At 42.0% G+C, this 26,235-nt stretch overlaps 1 protein-coding gene across 2 annotated transcripts in view; it reads left to right on the forward strand.

Moving 5' to 3' along the window:
- The window catches only part of cln3 (CLN3 lysosomal/endosomal transmembrane protein, battenin), a 78,465-nt gene that overhangs the window by 43,628 nt on the left and 8,602 nt on the right, over nucleotides 1-26,235 (forward strand). The window contains exons 12-15 of one of the 2 annotated variants that reach the window (XM_080043490.1): nucleotides 2,193-2,248; nucleotides 2,339-2,432; nucleotides 16,044-16,184; nucleotides 16,609-16,762. In XM_080043490.1, coding sequence (XP_079899616.1) covers nucleotides 2,193-2,248; nucleotides 2,339-2,432; nucleotides 16,044-16,184; nucleotides 16,609-16,725 — 408 coding nt within the window. In that variant the 3' untranslated portion in view covers nucleotides 16,726-16,762. Of the gene's footprint in view, nucleotides 1-2,192; nucleotides 2,249-2,338; nucleotides 2,433-16,043; nucleotides 16,185-16,608; nucleotides 19,029-26,235 lie in introns of those variants that run through there. The other variant, XM_080043489.1, reaches the window with a different exon arrangement.

Raw genomic sequence — 26,235 nt, forward strand, 5'->3', positions numbered from 1 at the left:
TTGCAGGTTGGGTTGCTGGCCCTTCCTACCCCGGTTGCCGTCTCTCCGAGCTGTCCACTGTCTCTCCAGTTGTCGCCACACTATTCATGGTTGTCATCCAGTCTGTTCCTGAACGTCACTGGCCAGGCCAGGGTAAAATAGTTTAATATACATCTATTGATGCACTTAGACACATCATCAGTGATGGAACCTGGGGTCATTGGGTGTTTCGGGTCTCGCAACATCATACACCCTCACCCAGGCGACCCAGCCGGGATTGATCAAGTCCCAGTTGTGTCTAAGTAGCATGTACCCACGGATCACCCCTTTTGATCCACAGCCATCTAGAGGCCTTCTCAGCTGCCTCTGTGTACAGATACACAATCTGCAGCCAGATGTTCTTGCAGGTCTTTGGAGGTGATCTTTGGGTTGTGTGCAACCATTCTCACAATCCGCCGCATATGCCGCTCTTGTACTTTTCTTGGTCTGCTAGACCTGGGTTTATCTGCAACTGTGCCTGTGTCCTTCCATTCCCTGACAACGTTCCTTACAGTAGAAATTGACAATTGAAACCTTTGGTAAAGCTTCTTGTAGCCTTCCCCTAAACCATGATAATGAATAATCTTTGTTTTTAAGATCTTTTGGGAGCAGTTTTGATGATCCCATTCTGTCTCACTTCAGCAGAGAGTCAAAGAGAAGTGCAACTTGCATTTAGGCACCTAAAATACATTTTCTCATGATTAAACAGACATTTCTATGAGGTTCAAGGCTTAACAACATAATCCAACCAACTTTGTGTTTAAATTCATCAGTTTTACATGCTGTTACAGGCATTAAAATCAACAAAACCACAAGAGTACCCATATTTTTGCACAGCCAGTTTTTCACATTTTATTTTATTTCATACAACCAAATACTGCTTTTCAAAAAATCTTTGTTTGGAAAACATCCCAGTACTTAGCTGTTCCTGGTAAATTAAAGACATACCACTTTTATATTTTTTTTGTGAAAGCAGAGTCAATTATAATGCCGGCTGAGAGGGGTTCCCAAACTTTTTCATATGATTGTAAATAAAATGTATTATTATTATTATTATTATTATTATTATTATTATTATTATTATTATTATTATTATTATTATTAATGTGAAGGCGTACAGGAAATATTCTGTTCGCACATGATGCAGTAACTTAACTGCATATAGAAAGCCGTGTAGGCTACTGGTGGTGGTGACAAGAGTGTAGAGGCAGACGTTAGAAAAGCCGCCTGGCGAGCAAAAATCTTTCACCAGCCAAAGTGGCGTAATAACTTACTCGCCTAAGAGTTTTTACTTTTATATACTATCTATGATATTTACCCGCATTTGGCGAGTGTTAATGTAGAGCCCTCTAAGCAGTGTTGTGCATCGCTCCTCCTTGTCTAAATGAGACAGTAGCCTATCTCGTCAATCTAGACTGGTAATTATCTTCGCATGTAATGCATTTTAATAGCAAATGCGATTAAAACTGTGGCACTGTATGTTTACTTGTTTGAACCCCACCGGTTGAAAACAACAATGTAAACGGAAATTATGTACGTGTTGATTTAAATACAGCGTGGGTAAATGGAATCGGATCACAAGTAGACAAAGAAGTCACACTTGAAAATACAAGTGTGAACACACGGACTGAGAGCTGTCCACTTGTAACCAGATTCAAAAAATCAGATGTTAATCCCAGGTGGAAAGACGGTCTAAACAGCTCCTTGATGTCGTCATGAATGGGTTGAAGAGGGTTCCAGTTGCATCCTGTGAAGCTCTGTTGAACTCCATGCCCAAGAGGGTTAAGGCAGTGCTGGAAAATAATGGTGGCCACAGAAAATATTGACACTTTGGGCCCAATTTGGACATTTTTTCTTAGGGGTGTACTCACTTTTGTTGCCTGCAGTTTAGACATTAATGGCTGTTTGTTGAGTTATTTTGAGGGGACAGTAAATTTACACTGTTATACAAGCTGTACACTGACTACTTAACATTGTATCAATGTGTCATTTAATCAGTGTTGTCCCATGGAAAGATATAATGAAATATTTGAAGAAATGTTAGGGTTGTACTCACTTTTGTGAGATACTGTATGTATGAGATGTCATGTTCATTTCTTTGCAAGCCATTTAAACATTGAAATAAAGTGTTGTGATACCATTGAGCCAGGTTTAATGTCTGTTTCCTTTTTCAGATGGAACTCTTGTACTTTCCAAACTTTTTCCTGTCCCATGCAGAGCAGTACCGCTGGTCAGTTCATTACAATATTACTCAGAAGAAATTACTTTATTTAAATTGTGTTACGCCATAGGCCATAACTTGCTTATTAATTGTGATCAGGTACCAGACGCTGTACCAAGTTGGTGTATTGGTGTCCCGATCCTCCCTGTGCTGTGTGAAGATCAGGAAACTGTGGGCTCTCTCTTTGCTACAGGTGAGAAACAATGAGTAGGCTACCAATCAGCATAAAACCTATATGTTTAGGATGAAATAGGGGTAGGCGATTTGAACTAAAATAACATCGTGCCTTGATCTTGCCTCTTGCTATATCTGTCGCATCCCTGGTTGTTTTCATGCGGTGGCTCCGTCGATGTGACGTCACTTACGGTGCGGACTGGATTGTGTCAGAATCGCCCAAATAGCATTCTGATTTCCGCGCTAAAAAATTTGGCCAGATGTAGCAGACATCTGGGTACTTTTAAGCATACTAAATCTGACCACAAGAATTGGGACATCCTAAATCTTTTTTTCTACCAAACTAAATAGCAGAGAGTATAGGTATTGGAACGCAGGGCTAATTTAGATAATTGCATGTGCACACTACTCTTCGGCAGCCCACAAGTTGAACGTGGATCACATTGATTCACCTTTGCACAAAGTACCTGTGGGTGGAGTTTTCCCAACATGCCTTGAAACTTTGGGTTTTTGAGACTTTATGTGTTTTGAGTCACTTAAATGTTGCATATTATGTACTAATTTGGGTAAATGTTATCACAAATGTATGCTATGGTATATTACAATTAGTTTTTGTGGTGAATACTATTTGCACCATGTGTTATGGCGCTTTTCCACCGCACATGTAGCTCGACTCGACTCAACTCGACTCAGTTCAACTTGGTTTGGTAGCAGCACGGGTCGTTTTCCACTGCAAATAGTACCTCCTGAACGTGGGCGGGGTCGTCATACAAAGGGGCAGAAAGCCAACTCCGGAGCAAAGTAGCAAAGCAGAAATTACGAGCAGTTGTTGCACTATTAACTGAACCAACCGCCAAAAACACGGATGAAAAATGTTTAAGAAATACCCCCCTTGTATCTGTTTACTAAAAGAAGTAGAAGAATATTGTGACGGGCCATTAAAAGGGAGGGTTGGTGTCCCGATGTGTAACTCTGCCACACGGTCAGCTGTAGGGATGTGTCATGTACATCCCTATGCACGTAAACACAGGCATCATAAAGTTGACTGTTTAGTGCTTGTTTCAGGATAAATGCAAGCCGTGTCTCAGCCTGAACATTTTATTGAGGTAATCAGTTCAGTCCGAGGCTTGTAATGTAATCGCTCGCTATCATGTCTGTCCCAGCTGGCTATATAGGCTATTTAGCCTATAGCTGCTAACTGCCCTACATGTCTCCTCTCGTATGTTTAAAGTAACTTCCCCAACAACCAACACAACTGGGTGAGCTTAGCGAATATATGGGGAAAAAAATTCGGATCTGTGATGCAAATCAAATGAAAGAGAGCCAGAGAAGAAGAAGAATATATTTATTGCCATTTGCACAGGTACAAGTACAAGTTCAGAGAAGGCTGCACGCGGTGTAAATACACTCAAAAGTGTAGCAGGGAATATGTCTAAATGCATGCAAGTCATTATTTGATACTTTAGTATGGTTAAATATGACTATAAATCATTATAACAATTTATAGGTCATAAAAGTCGAAAAAGTATAATAGGTCCACTATAAGGTGTTGGCTTGAAATGTGTACCCCTCACTTTTTCTATCCCCATCAAGGAGTCAGTTGTCACACGCTATGGGGTTGTTTGTCACAATGTTATCTTAATGGGAATAATCTTAAAAAGAAGGCAAGAAAGCAGAACTAAATTTGAAAGGTGAATTGCATTGCAAGTTGATAAATAGGCCTACATAACTTACTGTAGCTTTGGCAGCTGGTCTAGTTTGGGATGCACTGGGTTGTTTTGATTTTGTTGCCCTTTTTCCATTTGCATGCTAGCTGCCTTTTCCTGCTCTATTCTCTCCTTCTCTGGGGTGTCAGTGAGGATACAGCTTGACAATTAATTTCGTTATTGGGTTCCTTTTCTGGCTGCAGCCTTTGGATAACGTGACAACCAACCCCCCAAAAAATTTGACGACCAACCCCAACTTGAATTTCTTGCTAGAATCAAGGCCAACAACCATCTGACAACTAATTAGCTTGCTAACCACAATCTAAACTATAGTTTACCCTTCACATTTGTTATGGGTAACAAGTGTTTTGTTATAAACCCATTGTGTAAAAGAAGAAAAATACTGAGGAGCTAAATATTTTCAATTTGACATGAAAAACACAAACAGTCCTCTCACCTCAAATTCAGGTAGGTGACCTCTGATCCCAATTCTGGATATTTACATACCAAAATTTCACAGACAGCGCCTTCTGGTTCCGAGATATAACGATTGTTACAAACCAACCCGTGTGACATATTACCCCGTTTTCCCCTACCAGGTACCATGTTTTCGCGGTGGAAACGCCAAAAATGCGAGCTGAGTCGAGTCGAGTTGAGCTGATACTATATGACCTTTTGCCTGCGTATTAAAGTCCCAACGAGGAATTTTAAGTATTATTGGGACACTCTAATTTTCCCTCTGACCATCATAAATTACCTTTAACAGCAAACAATACCATCAGTGCAAAGAAAGCTGTTTTTATATAGTTTTTATTAATTCCTTTGGTCTGGTCAGACACCTGGGGCCTCTACGAATAGTCAAATCTCCTAACCTTTATGCCTCCTTTACTAAACCTTAACCCTAAACGTCATCGGCCCAAGGACAGATGAAAAGGTGCTTCCTTTCGAACGTAGGAAAAGACAGCATTGTTTAAAATGAATTTGACGAGAGGGAAGGACGCAGCGTCTCCGATGGAATAGACGTGTTTCACTTGCGCTCCTCTCCGATGTAGTGTAGTATTACATAAAAAAAGACAATTTATTGCACAATTCCCACTTTGAGTGCTGCTTTGTACGTTACTACCGGCAACGAAACAAAATGCCTCGTAAAAAGACGAAAAGCCCATCACCCCCGCTGGCTGAGGAGGAGGCTAATGGCGAGGCATCAGAGCTAACAATGGCGGATGTTGCCCCTAGCTTGGCCGTCATTCTCAAAGCTATAGGCGACTTGAGCAAGAAGATGGACGATAGATTTCAAGCCCTGGAGGTGTCTCTTCAAATCACGCAGGCTACTCTGTCTGAACACGGTCAGCGGATGGCTACAGTGGAAGAAGCTAGCAGTGACCACGACACCCGGCTAACCCTCCTAGAACAACAGGGGCTAAGGCTAGAGAATGCTAACAAGCTTCTCCAGGACAAAGTTATCGACCTCGAGGCGCGCTCTAGACGCCAAAACATAAAAGTGGTCGGGCTACCAGAAAAAGTTGAATGTGGTCGCCCCACGGAATTTAAGGATCTACTGGGCTCAGAAAACTTCCCGGAGCCAATAGAGGTGGACCGAGCTCACAGGCTTGGATCACATCCAGCTAACGACCCAGCACGTCCCAGAGTCATGATAGCTAAGATCCACAGCTACCGGCTGAAAGAACAGATAATGCGGCTGTCACAACAAAAATATCCGCTGAGCTACAATGGGAAAAGGATCCATATCTTCCCAGACCTCCCGGCGGAGATAATGAGGCGTCGCCGGCTCTTCAAGGACGCGAGGAGAAGGCTGGGAGATGCTGGCTTTCGTACCGGATTCATCTATCCCGCTCGGCTGCGAGTCACCCAGGGCTCCGACACATCGATGCTCGCCACCCCGGAGGAGGCCACTAGATTTGCCGACAACATACCGAGCATCCCGGTGTCACCAGTGAGCTAAGGACCGCTAGCTGGCTATATCGGCTAGCGGGCTAACTTTGGCTAATGGGTCTTCTGACCAACCCTCACAACCAACTTCGACTTGGAGCCATGGTCACTTTATTATGGGGTAAGCTTTAAGATAGAGGACAGTATTTTTTGCCCAGCTGCACAGACTTTTTTCATGCGTCGGCGGGCTTTGGCTAACGTGGGCCAGGCCATGCACGGCTAAAGCTGAGCCACGGACACATATCTGCTTACAGGTTTGGCACTGGGCTATACGTCTTATTTTTTTGTTGTTTGGTTATAAATGTGCCTTGATATATTCCGGGAGCAGGTTGTTTACACGAGATATGTTCTTGTTCACTTTTCAAAGGGAAACGTTATTATGTTCGACATTCTTATTTGTATATCGGAGGGGGGGCAGCTAAGCTTTTAGTTAGCTAGTGGTTTTTCAGCTGAATAGGCTAGATGGCTGGAGTAGCCCCCGATTACAGTATGTTAGGGTATTTCCCCTCGCTTTGTTTTGGAAAGTGGGGAGGGTGGGAGGGCATGTTCGAGGGTTGTATGTGTTTTTTTATTAGTGGTCTAATTGTTTTTTTGTTTGGGGCAAACTACTGTGTCATTGCGTGTGTATTATGGCGTATAACTCTGTATGATACTCGGGGGTGATGATACAAACAGGGGGATTACCATGTTGAGCTGGAACGTGCGAGGCATGGGCCATCCAACTAAACGGGCGCTGCAGATGGGCAGAACAGATATTTCAATCCACATTTTCAAGCAAAGCCCGCGGTGTGGCAATTATTATTAAGAAAAACATAGATTTCAAACATATCTCTACAGTAAGTGACCCGAATGGTCGTTTCCTTATAGTAACTGGGTACCTTTGCTCTGTTCATGTAACAGTTATTAACATTTATGGCCCAAATATTGATGACGCTGCCTTTTTCCGTAAAACCTTTGATATGTTACCTGACCTTTCGGGCACAAATGTGATTGCTGCAGGGGACCACAATGTAATCCTTGATTGGCATATGGACAGGTCATCAAAGAAAACAAGCTACCCTTCTAACTCATCTACAGTTCTGAAAAACTTGATTTCAACTACTAATTTAGTTGACATCTGGAGAATACAGCACCCCACAGACAGAGACGACTCCTTTTTTTCCAAAATGCAAAATTTGTATTCTCGTATTGATTATTTTTTATTAGACTTATACCCAATGTAATAGACACCAAATATCACAACATCCTGATCTCGGATCATACCCCAGCGGCCATTATTCTTGACTTTGGGAGATTCAAACAACGAGCTAATTGGCGGCTACGCCCTTCACTGCTCAACGACAGAAATTTTTGTAAATACATGTTGGGAAAAATCACTGAATATTTAGAGACCAACGATAACTCGGATGTCTCTGACTCCACCTTGTGGGAAACTTTTAAAGTGGTCATGAGAGGTTATATCATTTCATATGAAGGGTCTTTAAAGAAATCTAGAGAAAGACGTTTAAAGGATATTGACTTAGAGCTAACCTCGCTGGAGACATTGTACAGAAACACAAATAACCCCCAAACTCTGCAAAATATTCTTAGCCTTAAATACGAGTATAACACTATTTTAACGAGGCAAGTGAGTGATCAGCTTCTCAGACTTAAGCAACATTATTTTGAATTAGGGGATAAACCACATACCTTGCTGGCCCGCCAGCTCAGAGGGCAACAGCCAGCAGATCCATACATACAATAAAATCTAGCAGAGGTGTGGCTTTAACTGACCCGAAACAGATAGATAAATGGTTTAACCATGCGTCGATATCACCCTTAGCTTTGGATTTATAAAGCTCCTGGTGATACTCCTTAAAAAAGCTAGACATACCAAAGCTAGACAGCGCCTCCCGCTAGGCCTTAAACTCTGAACTGTCCCCTGCAGAAATCACGGACGCTATCAAATCACTGCATAACGGCAAGAGCCCTGGGAAAGATGGTTTTGTAGTTGAATTTTATTAGAAGTTTGCTGACCAAGTAACCCCGATCTTGCATAGAATGTTCTCCCACTCAACCGAAGCGAACAGACTCCCACCAACACTGTATGACGCAAACATTTCTCTCTTGTTAAAACAAGACAGGGATGAAACTAACCCGTCCTCATATCGACCAATTTCTATGCTTAACTTGGACTTCAAAATCTTCACAAAAATTCTGGCAAATAGAATAAACAAATTTATAGAATCCATTATTCACACAGATCAGACCCCAATAGGTTTGTATTTTTTAATGTTAGGAGAGTCCTAAATATTATGTATAACAAATTCGACAGCTCTTCCAAACAAGCTGTTTTGTGTCTGGACGCGGAAAAGGCTTTCGACCAGGTTGAGTGGGGGTACTTGATCAAGGTGCTGGAGGAGTTCGGTCTAGGGGCCCCTTTTATTTCATGGGTGCACTTAATATATGCCCATCCCACCGCCTCCATTCTAACAAACCAGGAAAGATCCACACCCTTTGCCTTTCAGAGGGGCACGCGCCAGGGTTGTCCCCTCTCGGCCCTCCTCTTTGCGTTGGCCATCGAGCCCCTGGCTATTAGCATAAGAGGGCATGCACTTATATCATCATCATCATCATATCAGAGAATTTACTATTTTAAAAGTCACCAATTAAAGTATCACTTGAGTAAAAGTAGAATATTATGTTATATTAAAAGTACTTTCGTATGAAAATTATTTTGCTGGTATAAGGAAGACTCAAAGATGACCCAGGTAAAAATTAAACAGCAGAGAAGGAAATATTCACCTCCCTAACTGAAGTAAAAGTACAAATACCAAACTGTTAAAGGGAACATATTATGCAAAAACTCAGGATTAAATGTATATCTCCGAGGTCTACTAGAAAAGGTTTTAGTGGTTTATTGTTCAAAAAACCCATTCGTTTTCTACCATTTCCCATTTCTTCATCGCCTTTTACAGCCTCTTCTGCTCTCTATCGCAAAAATCCTAGTCTGCTCTGACTGGTCAGATCTACATGGTCGTGCATGCACCGTTAGAATGCTAAGCCTGACAACTAGCCTTTGAGGCTAAGGTTGCATTCCGAATCGCATACTCTTTCTTTTTTCTATTCTACATACTACATCCGACGATAAAAAGAATCTAGTTAGGATGCAGTACGCATACTATTGGGACATACTTTACTCTCTTATTTCATCGTAACATTGCGCCTTGATCTTGCCTCTTGCTTTTATATCCGTTGCATCCCCGTTTGTTTTCATATGGAAGCTTCGTCGATGTGACGTCACTTCACGTGCGCACTGGATTGTGGGTCAGAATCGGCCAAATAGGATGCACTTTTCAACACTAACAATCTTGGCCGCATGAAGTAGGACATCCGGGTACTTCTAACCATCCTAAATCTGGCACAAGAATCGGGACATCCTAAATCTTTTTTCTACATACTATATAGTAGAAAGTATGCGATTCGGAACGCAACCTAAGTGAGGGACAATGGCTAGCTGTCACTCAAAAGGCCGCGCCCCTAATATTCATAAATTTTAACCTCCAATAGAATAAAAACTAGCCTGGTAGAAAAAAATTCACCCCCCTCAGAGTTGTCATGACATACAGACTAGAATGTTTTTTTGATCCAGGCCTGAAATAGGTTTGATAAGGCTGTGAAAACGGCATGTTTAACATTGGAGTCAATGAAAAATGGCTCTCTTCTGCATACAGCCCCTAGTGGCCACCGGGAGGTACTGCAATGTTAGTCACTTCCGCATTGGATGCTGGGAGCATGAGCTGTGGTTGGGGCTTGGAGTAAATACAACAGAATGAGCCGGTAGTCTCTGTCCAATCAGTGGCCGGCAGTCTGCCGACGTCACCTTTTAGCATCGGCTCAGCTCGCTTAGAACCTAGAGCGAGGCGATACCAAAAAAACAGCCTCGAGCAGGGACCAGGTAGGTACCATGAAATTGCGGTAGAAACGCCAAATATGGAAGACTTCCGGGTTACAGAGCATGGGGTAGGTGCGATCGCTCTATAGCTCCCACTAACTATTTCAGACCTAACTGATTAAACCCTATTTTCATCGATTTTTTTTGTGCTTGTGTTGCCGGTAACACTGATACTGTTTTGGAGAAATGCCTAGAAGCAAGAAAAACGCAAAAAGAGATTCGGCAGAGTCAGATATGTCCTCAGACAGCGTGGTTAGCATGGACGTTGGTGCTAGCTCAATGGCTTCCATTCCGGATCTGCTTGAACAGCATAGAGCAGCCATAGCCGCTGAGCTTAAATCATCGTTCGCCAGCATGGACACTAAGCTGGACAACATCCAGGCCGTGGTCTCAGGCCAGGGGAAACGTATAACCGATCTCGAGGAGAATGCAGAGACTGTTTGCGGACGCCTGGAGCAACTTGAGGCTACGTGCTCCTTACTGCAGGAAGATAGCAAGTTGCTGAAAGCTAAACTGTCGGTTTTGGAAGGGAGAAGCAGGAGACAGAACGTTCGTATTGTGGGCTTACCAGAGTCACTTGAGGGTGCACGCCCCACCGCCTTTTTCTCCGAGCTCCTGGTCGAGGTTTTTGGTGATCAAGTTCTCCCTTCTCCCCCGGAGCTGGACAGAGCTCACCGCACTTTGGCACCCAAACCGGGCCCGCGTGAGAGGCCGCGACCCGTCGTCATCCGCTTTCACCGATACCAGACTAAAGACCTGATCATGAGAGAGGCACGTAAACAGGGCGAGCTGGAATACCACGGCCACAAGCTCCGGTTCTACGAGGACTACAGCGTGGAGGTCGTGAAGCAGCGGGCTGAATACAGGGGGGTCTTGGCTGAGCTTTATCAGCGCGGTCTCCGTCCCTCTCTTCTCCACCCTGCGAGGCTTCGCCTTACTCTCCAGAGCGGCGAGAGAAAGTGGTTGCGGTCTGTCTCTGAAGCATCTAACTACATATCTACATTGGGTGTGAGTGAGTCCGTAGTAAATACGATTGCCTACTGTGAGTATACAATTTGGACAAATGCTCTTTTCATATCCCCAGCCAAACTCTCAGACTGATGGTACTACACGCATTTTTTCTCCCTTTTTTAAAAGGAGTAAATTAGCTGGGTGAACGTGACATTTTTGTTGCTTGTCATTTTGACGTATTGTCTAGCTCACTCGCTTTTTTTATTTGTATCTCTATTTTAAAACGGCTAGATAAGCGTGTCTGTTCTTTATTTTATTTATTTTTTATTTTTTTGCCATTTGGACAGCTTGTCTAACTCACGCCTTGTTCTTTTTTTTGTATTTCGAATTTGTTGGGTGAGCACGGTATGTTTGTTTAGTGTGTTGTCATTTTGACAGTTTGCTGGATTGTTCATAGTGTTACTAGCTGTTATGGGGTGAATTGTACAAGACTTATGTGGGAAGCTAGCACAGGTTAAGGCTTGGAATGTTTGTTGTGAGACTAGTAAGGGTCTTTTGGGGTTTGCTGTTTAGAGCAATATATGGGGTGGGTTCTGGGTGGGATGGGGTGGTGTTAACTGGGGGTTTAGCTGATAAGTTATCACCTGCTGTGTTTTCAGTTATTTGTGTTTTTTTTGTGTGTTTTTCTTTTCCTCTGTATTTTCCTACTCTTTTTCTTATCGGAGCAACTCTTTTTATTCTCACTATAACTGAGCTAGATGAAGGGCAATCTTAATTTAATTAGTTGGAATGTCAAGGGGCTAAATCACCAAGTGAAAAGGGGTAAGGTCTTAACCCACCTAAAACGGCTCAGGGCTGGAATAGTTTTCCTTCAAGAAACCCACTTACATGACTCTGACCATGGGCGATTAATTAAATGCTGGCTAGGGGCACAGCTATCCTTATTGATAGTAATATTCCTTTTGAGTCCTCAAATATTATATCAGATAAAAATGGACGGTTTATTATTGTTTCAGGCAAACTTTACAATAAGTCAGTCATCTTGGCCGACGTCTACGGGCCTAACGTCGATGATGTAGAATTCTTTAAGAGATTTTTTTCTCAACTCCCCGATCTCAATTCCCATTCTCTTATTCTTGGTGGGGATTTTAATTGTTATCTAGATCCAGTCTTAGATCGCTCTTCCCCCAAACCTGCCACTCTTAGCAGATCTGCAGGTTATATCAAATCATTTCTTGCTGATTATAGCCTCTCTGATCCATACAGGTTTTTATACCCCACAGGAAGAGAATATTCATTCTTTTCACATGTCCACCACACTTACACCCGAATTGATTATTTTTTTGTTGATAATTCATTGATGTCAGACCTAAAGTCATGCAGTTATGAAAGTATTGTGATCTCAGATCACGCTCCTCTGCTCCTTCAACTGGCTTTCCCTGACGTTGAGTATACAAGAAGGCAGTGGAGACTGGATCCATTGTTGCTCACAGATGAGAGTTTTCTTTCACACATCTCTACACATATTAAAACTTTTTTGAGTATATATAAAACACCAGATGTGTCCAATGCAACAATTTGGGAAGCCCTGAAAGCTTATTTGAGAGGTGAAATTATATCATTTGCAGCATACAAAAATAAGTGTACAAAACATAAACAAACTGAAATTGCTGATCAGATTCTGAACATAGACAGACAATATGCTAATTCACCTTCATCTGAACTTTACAAAGAACGTTTAAAACTTCAGACAGAATTCAACCTTCTTTCCTCTCGTCAGGTTGCAGACCAGTTGCTTAGGAGCAGAAGTACTTTTTACGAGCATGGTGACAAGATTGGTAAACTCCTGGCCAATCAACTGCGCGGATTTAGAGCGAAGCAACTCATCCCTGGAATACGGACAGACAGTGGGTGTACAACATCAGATCAGAAATTGATAAACGAAAAGTTCAAAACATTCTATTCAAATTTGTATAGTTCTGATTGTACAGTAGATGTAACGGTGAAGGAAACCTTTTTCAATAACCTAAACATGCCTTCCCTTTCTCAAGACCTGAGACATAGCCTTGAGGCACCTATTACTCAGAAGGAAATTATTGCAGCAATAACATCTATGCAATCAGGCAAATCTCCTGGTCCAGACGGACTTCCATCTGACTTTTTTAAGAAATTTTCAGACAAATTGTCGCCTTTTTTATGTTCTGTATTCTCAGACTCATTTGACTCAGGTAAACTCCCGCCTTCGTTCTATCAGGCCTGTATTTCCCTGTTGTTAAAAAAGGATAAAGATCCTCTAGATTGTGCATCATACCGACCAATTTCACTATTAAATACAGATGTGAAGATACTTGCTAAAATTCTCGCCCACAGATTGGAGGATGTTCTCCCCTCTATCATATCCCCCGACCAAACTGGGTTTATAAAGGGACGCCAATCATTTTATAATATCCGCCGGCTAATGAACATTTTATATTCCCCCAGAAATATTGAATCAGAATGCCTCGCTTCTATGGATCCTGAAAAAGCATTTGATAGAGTAGAATGGAATTATTTGTTTTTCACCCTTGAAAAATTTGGTTTGGGTCCTGTTTTCACTTCTTGGGTTAAATTATTATATGCATGCCCTTCTGCCTCAGTATTAACAAACAGCCGTTACTCAAGTAGTTTTGATCTGCACCGTGGGACCCGGCAGGGTTGTCCTTTGAGCCCGCTCCTTTTTGCTATTGCAATCGAACCACTTGCGATTGCCATTCGCGGTAACAGGGGATATGGAGAGGAGGAATTGAACATCATTATACGCCGATGATTTACTTTTGTTTGTCGCCAAGCCAGCCACCTCTTTACCGGAGGCACTTTCTGTGTTGGAGGTCTTTAGTCAGTTTTCTGGCTATAAACGTAACCTGAGTAAAAGCGAACTCTTTCCGATTAATAAAGAAGCTCTTAAACTTGATTATACAGCTCTCCCACTCAAAGTGGTGACATATCAGCTGAGTTACCTTGGGGTATGCTTTACCAGAAATTTTAAAAACCTATTTAAATCGAACTTCCTCAAATTATTGGATCAGGCAAAGCAAATATTATCGAAGTGGTCTCCTCTGGCTTTCTCTCTCATAGGTAGAATAAATTCAATTAAAATGACACTACTCCCAAAGTTCCTATATCTATTCCAATGTCTCCCCATCTTTCTCCCCAAATCCTTTTTTCAGGCCCTTGACTCTTTAATGATAAATTATATTTGGAATGGTTACGGAAAGCTTTTCTTCAAAGACCCAAACAAACAGGTGGAATGGCCCTCCTTAATTTCCAATACTATTACTGGGCTGCTAATATCCGTTCTTTAGTGTATTGGGTGCATTTTCACCTGGACGACTCAGCCCCAGTCTGGGTAACAATGGAGTCCAGCGCTATTAGCCCATTGTCTCTATCTGCCCTCTTAAGCGCCGCACTTCCACTCTCTTCGGCTATTCCCAACAGTAGTCCCGTGATTAAGCACTCCCTTCGAATTTGGACCCAATTTAGGAAGAATTTTGGAATGCAGAATTGTTCACTTTTCAGCCCAATTGCAGCTAATCATTTGTTTACTCCCTCGACGGTGGATGGAACATTCAAGATCTGGCATAAAAAAGGCTTAAAATGCATCGGTGATTTATTTATTAATGATCTATTTGCTAGTTTTTCTCAATTGACAAAACATTTTGGTATCGAAAAGACAAATTTTTTCCGATTTCTGCAAATCAGGCATTTTACGCAGAAATTAATTCCCCAATTCCCTTATAAACCGCCAGCCAATCATGTCGATTTGTTTCTTTCTGTAAACCCCACATTAAAAGGCTCAATTTCTGTGTTTTTCAACCTTATTTCAAAGTTGCATAGCCCCTCTTTAGCAGCTATAAGAACCCTGTGGGAGCAGGACCTAGGTTCTGCCTTCACAGATCACATGTGGGATTCAGTCCTGGATCGGATACACTCTACCTCCATGTGCGCCCGACATGCTCTTGTGCAATTTAAAGTAGTACATCGTATCCACATATCTAAAACTAAATTAGCTCGTATGTTCCCCGATGTAGACCCGACCTGTGATAGCTGTAAGAGCGCACCGGCATCACTCTTTCACATGTACTGGTTATGTCCCATCTTGACTGAGTTCTGGACATCAGTTTTTCAAACAATTTCTGAAGTACTTCAGCATCAAATTAAGCCGAACCCTTTCACTGCAATTTTTGGCATTGCACCAAATTCGGGCTTACCTAAAGTGAAGCTGAGAGTACTGGCCTTCACCTCATTACTTGCTCGCAGGGCTATCCTACTCAAGTGGAAAGATCCTGCTCCTCCTTCCCACTCACATTGGATTCGAGACATTATGGCATGTATGAATTTAGAGAAAATACGTTACATTACCCAGGGATCCGAGAAATTTTTTTACAGAATTTGGCGCCCCTTCCTAAATTATTTTTAAAAACCAACAATAACTATAGGAGAGTAGCTTTCTCCGCCCCTCTTTTATTTGATTTAATTTTATTTCTTTATGTTTTTTTTTTGTTTAGTTATTTTTTTCATATTGATTGTTTATTTTTGTTTCTTGTAGGGTATATTTCGTGTTGTTATTTCGTCTATGACTTAAATTCATTCGCCCCTACTAACATTTTCTAATTGCTGCCAGTTGTAGTGTAAATATTCATTTAAATATGTTTCCACTTACATTTTTGCTATCACCATGTCTTTTAATTAAATACTATTATTTGGGCTTATAATCATTGCAAGAGGAAATACGATATTTTCTGATATTAACTGATTTTCATTTAATATTAAACATTTTAAATGTTGTTACTACAGAAAACACACCTATCCTAATCACTAAGTGTATACACCAACTGTAAATTAGAAAGTCAGAAGAGTGTTGTGTACTGACAAACACACAGTGGAGAATGTCAGCTTTGCACCAGCTTAACACAGAATAGTGATCTCTTACTCCTATAGCAGTAAGCGATACAGTTACTTCTAACCCATGAAGAGCAGTATTAACACACTTTCTATGCAGTTTGCTTTTGTCTTGTATCAAAGGGATAAATGCATGTGTCCATGTCCACAGGTGGTGAATGCAGTACTGCTCCTGTTTGCAGTGCGTTACCAGTTCCTGCCCAGTGCCTGGCTGCTCTTTACTATTGTCACCTATGAGGGTCTGCTGGGTGGAGCTGCGTATGTCAACACCTTCTACTTGATCAGCAAAAAGGTCAGATTCACTTTCTATCAGTTATCCAGGGTATCCACATTTCACTTAACAACTCCTCCCTCTTATTGCAAAGGCATCACTTCCTCAATATGAACCTGCCATGACAGGGTAAAAAAAAATGGTAAAATAATGTCACCCAGCATTTATTCCTGGATGACCTTGTATTTATTGTATGTTATCTTGCAATTATTTAGTCATCTGCTGTCTGTACAGTTTAATTCTGTCTTCAGGTGAAATGTTTATTGTACTTGTGGGCATTATATTTAAAAGGAGATGTTTGGTCCAAGGTGCTTCATTCGGACAGTGCCACTGAAAATCTATAGGCTTGGTAAGGTCAATTATTATTCATGTGCGTGAGGTGCGTGCGTGCATGCACATGTGAGTGTGTGTGTGCTCATCCTGATTTCTGTCTTTTCTCCCCCAGACAGGGGACAGACCTCGGGAGTTTGCGATGGCTGCTGCCAGTGTAGGAGACAGTCTGGGCATAGCTCTGGCTGCACTAACTGCTTTCCTGGTCCACAGATACTTCTGTTCCATTTGACCCAGCAGACACACCCACCAGCAGCAGGAAAGCAACGGTGCATTCCATTTTGGGGATTTTTTTATTTTATAATTTTTTTTAATCTGAAATGTTAGAGAGAGATATTCAAATATTGACTCCACATACTGTGTTCAATGGGGATTCCTAATCAACATCAGTGAGCCATCCAGTAATGACTGAATTACTAACTCAGTGTTTCCCCCAGCGCTTAATGGCTAAGGTGGCCGCCTTGACAACGCCGGCTCCCCGCCTTGACTACCGACAACCGACCACGTTTTTTATTTATTTTTTAGTACTGCACAATTAATATCCTAGCAAGCACGCTGTATGCTTGTGCATTGTCATAACTGCACTAAAGGCCGCAATTTGCGGTAAATAGATGCACACGTGTCTCCAAGCGTTTCTCTCGGATCAGACTATCAGCTGCTCTGTGTGTGTGTCTGAGGCTCTGTGTTTGTGACCGCGACGCGCATGACTACAGCATGCAGGCGGGAAAGTAAACGAGCAGGAGTAAGCCGACGCTGAACTAGTGGCGAAAATAAACGCAGCGCTGCTCTATGGGGATATTTAGGATTCAGGTACAGGGACATTGGCCCTCATTTATCAACCGTGCGTAGACCAGAAAAGTGGGTGTAAGCACATTTCCACGCAAACCTCGGCATTTGTCAAAATGGACGTGAGCGTAGGATACGTTAGTTTTTAAAATCCTTTTGAGTAGTGCTATTGTGGTAGATTTGAATGGTTAATACCAGAGTTGCTGAGCTAAGGCCTTTAAATGTTAAGAGGTCACTGTGAGAGACGAAGACAACCTTTTAATAGATAAACGTCATCCGATGCTGGGACCTGTGATATGCCTATTTTAGGAGAACCAGCAGGCCAAGTTTTTGATATAAGACGGCTCACAGGCGTATACAGCTAGCCTTTGGGGGACAGCCCCCCATGCTCATGCTATCACCAAGTCCTCTGTATTGTCTGTTGGAACCTCTGAAATAAACTTGGAACATTGATTTAAAGAGTCCAGCCTCGCCCTTGTCTTGGTCGCCATGGGGAAACAATCGGCTACTACAATTGGCGTCACGATGACGGATAAAATAACAAGGAAACATGATCTACCTGTACGCGGCGGGACCCATCTGATTTCAAAGAGAAATTCAGATGGACGCCGTAGTTGAAAGTTTCATGTCTGTCCCAGTATCTAAAAATAACTGAGAGAACTGCAACGGGAGATAAGGTGTGAACGGCAGGAAGTGCTCTGTGTCAAGGTCAAGGTCACGGCATGATTGTCCGGTCTGGGGACTACTCAGAGGCTCCGTTAGGCCAGGTATCCACGAAGTTCCTGTTATAACAAAGAACCGTGTGCAGTTTTATTGACTAAGACTTTGGAAAAAAAGGCTGGACTGGAATCAAGCTTGTTACGTCGCTCTGTGCTTTATGTACGCTCTGGAAAAAGGGAAAAAGACTTGTAGAAAAAGTGCAACGTTTGGAGACCAACGTCTATGTCATCGAGAATTCTGACTGCTCGGGTTACTGCTCCCGCGCTATCGCAAGTGCAATGCTGTGGTCATGCTGAAAGAGGAGGAGGCCACGCGCATACCAGCCGCATACCAACTTGGACTTTCCTGGGCTGCTGGCCACGGAATTCCACGTCTGGCGGAGTCTGCCAGGTATGAAATGGAGGACCATCCTCTGTGCCAAAGTTGGATGGACTACATCCCCCATGAGGGGGCTGATCACGTCTCGAATTGTCTGAACTTGAGACCCAGCTGCAGAGGGCTCTCGCACCCTAATCTCATTTTCTCATCGTTCAGTGTTTGAGCGTTTTCATTGTTTGTAGTTTACTGCAGTAATGTGTACATCTATGCATTGTATTCTACATTACTCATAAAGAGTGTTTCTGTGTTTTGTTGGAGGTTTCTGTTGGGCAATTCAAATATGTTTGGTTACATCTTGTTTTTTGTAGATGAAGTATCATCTAAATGGAGGAATATGTGGTAGATTTGAATGGTTAATACCAGAGTTGCTGAGCAAAGGCCTTTAAATTTTAAGAGGTCACTGTGAGAGACGAAGACAACCTTTTAATAGATAAACGTCATCCGATGCTGGGACCTGTGATATGCCTATTTTAGGAGAACCAGCACGCCAAGTTTTTGATATAAGACGGCTCACAGGCGTATACAGCTAGCCTTTGGGGGACAGCCCCCCATGCTCATGCTATCACCAAGTCCTCTGTATTGTCTGTTGGAACCTCTGAAATAAACTTGGAACATTGATTTAAAGAGTCCAGCCTCGCCCTTGTCTTGGTCGCCATGGGGAAACAATCGGCTACTACACTATCTACGTAAAAGGGCCAATACATTCTAATCATTCAAATCTCTGCAGACGTGTATTTATTTTATGGGGACCATTATCAGACAGTTGGTGCGTCTTTTTCTCCTCTACGGCTATATTATGCCCGCACCTCCAGTCGGTGTTGCATTTCAGAGCAGCAACACGCTTTTTTTAGTGGCGATTTTTGAGTGAGACCACTTTTCTTCATCTATGTAAAGAAATGGCGACCTATAATTGTATGCTGTTTTATAGCGTTTGAGCGATAGTACTGATGTAAACCTAAAATGCAAAATCCTCAGCTGGACATCGTTTGTTGTCAACACCAACGCTGTTGACCGCAGCAGTTATTTCCTTCCTAACTGCTGCCTTCTGTCGTTCTTTGATGCCGCTTGTAATGCTCCGAAATTAAACTCTTTTTTTTTCTACTTTCGCTGTTATTCTGTCAATTTCTACTTCAGAGAAGTTCCTCTTCTGTGCCGTAATGCGCTAGCCTGGAAATCCAGACCCTGATATCTTGAACGATAGAGGGTCTGGCGACGATCAATAGTAATTTCCAACTCAAGGGGCGGCTCCTACTCGTGCATTTCAAATGCCACTGCACGCAGTTGGATAGCACTACAACCAATCAGAGCGATGCACAAGGCGACGTAAGCCCCTTTCGTTTAGCGAACAGCTGTTAAACTTAAATTAAACGTTTGCCGTTGTCGGTCGGCAAAATAGAACATTCCACTTACTTGCTAATGAAAGATATGAGCACCGTCTTCCAAATCGTTAAGGGTCGAGGCCAAAGCAGTCTCAAACTCACACAACATATCCGCGGCCATCTCTGATGTTTACTAACACGGCTTCGACGTCGCATGCACGTCACTGTCGTCATCCGGTTACGTCCTCCCCAGAGTACCATATAAGGGGCTCTGGCGCGCCCGCCAGATTTCTGGCTTTCTTGATAAAGCTTCAACGGAGCGTGTCCAGACCAACACGCGCAGCAAATTTAATTTGCCAGCGCCTAGTGGCAGGTCTGGGAATGCCAGGCTAGTAATGCGCATATCCATGTCGTAAAACCTCTGGGCGAGGCCTCTAAACTGAGAAAATATAGGGGTGTGATACGATTGTTTTCAGCCGCCGCATTTATCAATAATGGCCTGGCGTACGCTGAGATTGGCGAGATACGACTGTTTGATAAATCCCACGCGATACCTGGCGTAGGGAGGTATTTGCGCCAGAATCTGCACCAGTTTCCACGCAAGTTTGATAAATGAGGGCCACTGAACAGAAAGAAAATGTGCAAAGCTAGGAAAGTTTAAGACTCCACATCACGTGGCAACACAGCACAGAGAAAAGTCTGATGAATGCATGAGAGTGATGGGCCAGGCAAGTTTCAGTAAGTTTACAGAAGTGACACACGTTTACTTTCTTTGACCTTTGGAGAAATGCATTTATTTATTTTCAAGGGGAAAACACATTGTATTTATTATTTCTTCTATTAAAGGCCTACTTCACCAGTGGGAATATGAATGTGGATTGAACTCTGAGATCCTATGTAGTATAAATGTGCAAACATTTTAGAAATCGGTTCATCCTAGCCTGAGAAAAGACAGAGTGTTTTACCCTACTGTTTAGGGTTAGAGAGTGAGACCATAAACACTCTTTCTGCCTTTTCTCAGGCTAGGATGAACCGATTTCTAAAAATGTTGCACATTTATACTACATAGGATCTCAGAGTTCAATACACCTTCATTTTCCCGCTGGTGAAGTAGGCCTACATGATTTATTTTCTGAATTTTCAATGCTGCTTTATTTTTATGTTTTAAATTGGGAAATACGTGTTCCAAAACGAACAATAACCTCTGTATTTAAAAGAAATCAAGCAAGTAGCCTTTTTTTACGCATGTGAAAGTATTTTGGGTAGACTCCAAGCACACAAAGTTTGGGATCTAAAGGCACACTGATTTTAAACATTTCTGACAAAGATGTTATAACTTTTATAACCTAGATCCTTGAACATTCCCATAAACAATGGAATAGAGTTCCTTTCTCATCTACACATTTAGAACACACATCTGGAATATTAGCAGACATATGATGGAGCTTGACAGGAGTTATGTATGTTCTCATCAGCCACTTATACTGTATTGAAGTAGCTTAAATCGAGTATTTGTGGTTTGTTGTTGTGCCTTTAAACAAGCATTATTCCAGTCTGGCTCAGCTATACCTTCTTTTATGTCTAGTCTATAATAACCATTAATGAATTATAGCATATCGCATCACAATAGGCCTAATGTCCACAATAATCGCACAACACCTCCCCTCCACAACAGAACATCACCTTAACTAACACATTTCCTGGGGGAAACACTGCAACTCATCCTTTTTGCCACATTCAACTGATCAACAAATGTTGCTCTTTGGGACAAACATGCTGAGTCAGGCTGTGCTCCAATGACACAAGTGTTTTTCAACAGGAAGGATAGTAAAAGTTGAGTTAACCTTATGATGGTGATTTTGGGGGTTTATAAATTGAAGAAGTCTGTTGCCTGCTGAGAAAAACTGACTATGCTGTCATAAAAGTATTAGTCTGTTAGATTGTTGTTGTGCACTCTTTATTTCCTGTAGCTGTGTAACAAAAGAAGCTTTACTGTAGATCAATAGTAAAAAGCTTTTGATGTGAAGCAGCCAAAGCAGGACGGGAAATCGTCAGGTTACGTAAGGTATAGAGCATATACCATAATCAGACACATTTATTAAAGCTCACATATTATGCACCTTGCTGTCAATTTTATATGGTCTAAGTAGTCCCTAATACTTATTTTTTTAGATGTTTGCTGAAAAACCCGTTCAGATCATTTATTGTAGCAAGCCTCTATACCCTGATTGTCCTCTGGTCTCAGGATGACCTATATTTCTGCGATCTGACTGGCCCCTCCCACCTCTCTGCCGGGCTTTCTTTATATGTCCATGGGGCTCTCCCACCATCTCTGCCGTGCTCTCGCGATACTAGAGAGACACTGCGCGACTGCGAACACAGTGGGTAAGTTCCAATACCCGTTCAACAGGCCCTTGTTCACTTTCCCAAGGCACTTGCCCTCGGGGGAATCCCCGCTGCCATCTTAAGTGTCGTTCCAATAGTCTGGAAACTGAAGTGAACTTCGTGAGATAGACCCTCGGAGGGCTGAGTGATCAAGTCAACATGGATGGTCACTCCGAGGTGGATATCACCCACAGTGCATTGCAGTTCGTCTTCTTCTTCTTCTCCTTTTATTTTCCGGTAGACTGTATGCTTTTAGGGACATCGCGGCCACCCGCAGGACAAATATATATATAGGCTATAAATATATTCCAAAACGCCTCAATTAGGCTATCCTATTTCCATACGAACAATCCAGTGAATGTATTGCAGTTTACACATTGCTGCTATAACACCGATGGCTGCCAATTAGAGGACTATTTAAAACAAATGTTTTTGTTTGAAAGTATAAATAAGAAAATATGTCGGAGCAAACTATTTACATGTGTAAGTAACAATATCTTGATAATCTGAGTTCCCGTGTCGAAATTCAATGTTTGTTATGCTATGGAAATGGCTTTCTGCAACATAGGCTACCTTAGCAGAATGTTATAATTCTGTATTATTTGCATTCAGATTTACCTATGTAACTGACGGTCCATTGCGACTACAAGGGCAAGTGGGCAAGTGGGTTCCATTTAAATCCTCCGCTCCTCCCCCGCCCAGTCTCCCTCCGCTCTCCAAGTTCCCTCCGTGCAACGTATGCTGTTACGTCATGCCAAGGGCTGAGGGTAAATGAACAAGGGGAAGTGCAACTACTATTGGAATGCAGGGAGTGTTTACCCGGAGCTAAGCCATACTTTTAACAATTTGACATGACCTGACATGATTAAAACCAGTGAAAACAGTAGCTTCAAAGTTTGATTTCTACATGAATATCTTCCCATCCTTTGTCATGTTAAAAACGAGTCATTATTAGACTGCAAGGGGAAAGCTAAGTTAGTGTATTAGGAGCAAAACTTGGTGCTACAACCGAAGCTACATGGGCGTTAACGCTAAAAATAAGACTCAGACGATTTAAACCAGTGAAAACAGTAGCTTCAAAGTGTGATTTCTACAGGAATATCTTCCCATCCTTTGTCATGTTAAAAACGAGTCATTTTCAGACTGCTGTGGGGAATATAAACAGCGTGTTATGAGCAAAAGCTGGTTGCTTGTCCCAAAGCTAATAGCTATACACCAGTCAGGCAAAACTACCAATAAAAACTATTATTTTAAATTCACCGTTTAAAAAAAAGCACAGGTAGCTTCCTATCCGTTGTGTTATTAAAAACGAGGCATTATTAGACTGCAAGGGGAAAGCTAAGTTAGTGTATTAGGAGCTAAATTTGGTGCTACAACCGAAGCTACATAGGCGCTAACGCTAAAAATAAGACTCCAGCGCTGTACAGTGCGACAGCTTTGATCACATTTGCTACTGAAATTGATCACGTGCGATGATGAATACAAATCCATTCGCACTGGTGCGACAGGCTGCTAATGAGAGGCTGTCTTTGAAACACAGAGGAGTGCTGCACAACACTGCTTAGAGGGCTCTACATTAACACTCCAAATGGGGGTAAATGTAGACTTAGGCAAGTAAGTTATTGAGTCCACCCTCCACTTTGGCTGGTGAAAGATATGTGCTCGGGATCTGTGCTCGTGCAGCGATTCTAGGTATAAAAACTTCACCAACGGTAATAACCTGAAGGAGACGGCACATTACCGCAGTTAAGTTAGCGCGTGTACAAACAGAACATTTCCTGTGCGCCTTCACATTAAAAGCCTGTTACTAGCCAAACGTGAGTTGACTTTTATTAATGAAGCCGGTAAGAACAGGAAGTTAGCGCTTTTTTCTAGCTTGAAAGGCAACTCCTTCAGCTGCAGCGAGCAGTCAACAGCAGTGTTAATTTCGTAGACTAAGACTATGACGAAAAATATTCGTCTACGAACCTTTTTCACGGACGTAAACTAAATGAAAACTAAATAAAAAGGCAGATGTGATGACGAAGACTGAGACTAATTTAACTGACACTATAGTCTTCGAATAGGAACTAGACGAAACTGTTAGGGCGGGACGAATGGAGAAGAGATCCAATCAGAACTACTCTTTTTGTGGGACAAGTTGGGAAGAAATCCAATCAGTGCAAAGCAGCGAATGCAACCCTGTGTCGGTACGGGAGACCGCGCAGGTGTGAGCGGGTGGAGTGAGCCGCTGTGCTGAAAAACTCTGCGGTATGATGGACAAAAATGATAGTCAGGGATATCCTGCCCGTTAACGATGTCTAGGGGAACGGCTAAGTTCCGCGATCTGTTTGTAGTAGGCTCTGTCTCGAGTTTGAATACACAGAGCCATGTGAAACTGCCGCCTCCGTCCGTTAGTTTCTGTTTTTAAGTTACAATCAACTCCGACGCATGGACAGCGTTCAATTAAAACCTCTAATTGTATTATCTAAAAGGCTTTGATGCAAAAGAAGTCCGAACACACACAGCGGCAGCAGTGTTGCTTAAAGGAAGGCGCAGTTGCTCAAATTTATCAGCACCTCAACTGCGTGCTGCTGCTGCTGCCCAGGGGCGGCCTTAACGATCTCGGGGCCCGTTTCAAGACCTAGTGTGGGGCCCCCCACTTTTTAAAAATATTTTCTTTATTTTATAAATAATGCTTGTGCATGCTCCCCGCAAAAAGAAAAAAGATTGTGGAATCCAGTTGGTTCATAGACAGATCATGAGATAATGGACCCCTGGGCACAGGCTCTTAAAGCCCCCCCTCCTCCCTATCCAGTCAGGTACACTGATTTTATGTGAGATTATTACTAATGAAATAGAATACATGTTTTGTATTACAACCATTAAATCTGTGTCTGTATTGCATATTCAAACCTTAATACCATTCAATGAAGAAAAACACTTAGTCGACGAAGTCCGCTGTAGATTTAGTCAAACTAAAATCTGCTTATATTTAGTAGACTAGACTAGACTAGACTAAGACTAAAATATTTTAGATGACTAAAATAGGACTAAGACTAAATGGTGTGATATTCAAAAGACTAAGACTAAATCAGAATTTGCTGCCAAAATTAACACTGGTCAACAGTAGCCTAGTCTATTTAAACAAAGTTTTAAATAAGCCACTGAAAAGCTACTCCCAACACATTCACAACAACCTATTTAATTTATCCTAAATTGTACCAATATGTATACTTATTTATTTAATAGGCTATATGTTTTAAAGTTTGGTTTTAATTAACAGAAGGACATTATAATAATTATAATTCTGAATCAGCAAAAAATTGCAATTGGCAGGTTAGATTCTTTTGTCTAAATTGCAATCAGTGCAACCCTATTAATTTTTCCATAATTATTACTGCACACACTAGGATATAATATTAATTGAGAATCTCAAATGAGACCAAGATAACATGCTCAAAGGTAATTAGAGCGAAATGCAAGGGTTAAGGTTATGCAAGTTTTCGATCATACTTTGTGTGCTACCAAATTTATTTTTGTGCTACTGAATTTTTTTGCTTGCTAGCACCAGTGCTACCACCTAAAAAAATAAGCGTACAGCCCTGGACTCAGACGATTTAAACCAATGAAAACAGTAGCTTCAAAGTGTGATTTCTACAGGAATATCTTCTCATCCTTTGTCATGTTAAAAACTATGGGGAATATAAACAGCGTGTTATGAGCAAAAGCTGGTTGCTTGTCCCAAAGCTAATAGCTACACCAGTCAGGCAAAACTACCAATAAAAACTATTATTTTAGTTTCACCGTTTAAAAAAAAGCACAGGTAGCTTCCTATCCGTTGTGTTATTAAAAACGAGGCATTAATAGACTGCTGTGGTTAAGATAAATTAGTGGAGTATGAGCAAAAGCATTCTGTGTTGGTGTATGTAACATTCAGGCTGTACTATGGGCATCTTGTCGCTTAGCGGGGAAAGCAACATGGCTGTCGCTCAGAAACTTTTCCAGAGGATCTCGGGGCCGTGGACCAATAAGAAATGGGGGGGTGGGGTTATCATAGACTACTGCTAATGTGGGGGGGAAGCATGGACATATAAAGAAAATATGGGGATGTGGCTGTGCAGTTTATGACGTCATAAACCGCGAGAATTCTGAACAGAGTATATTGGGGGGGA

This window comes from Ammodytes marinus (assembly GCF_949987685.1).
Source record: "Ammodytes marinus genome assembly, chromosome: 16".
NCBI classification, from domain to species: Eukaryota; Metazoa; Chordata; class Actinopteri; order Uranoscopiformes; family Ammodytidae; genus Ammodytes; species Ammodytes marinus.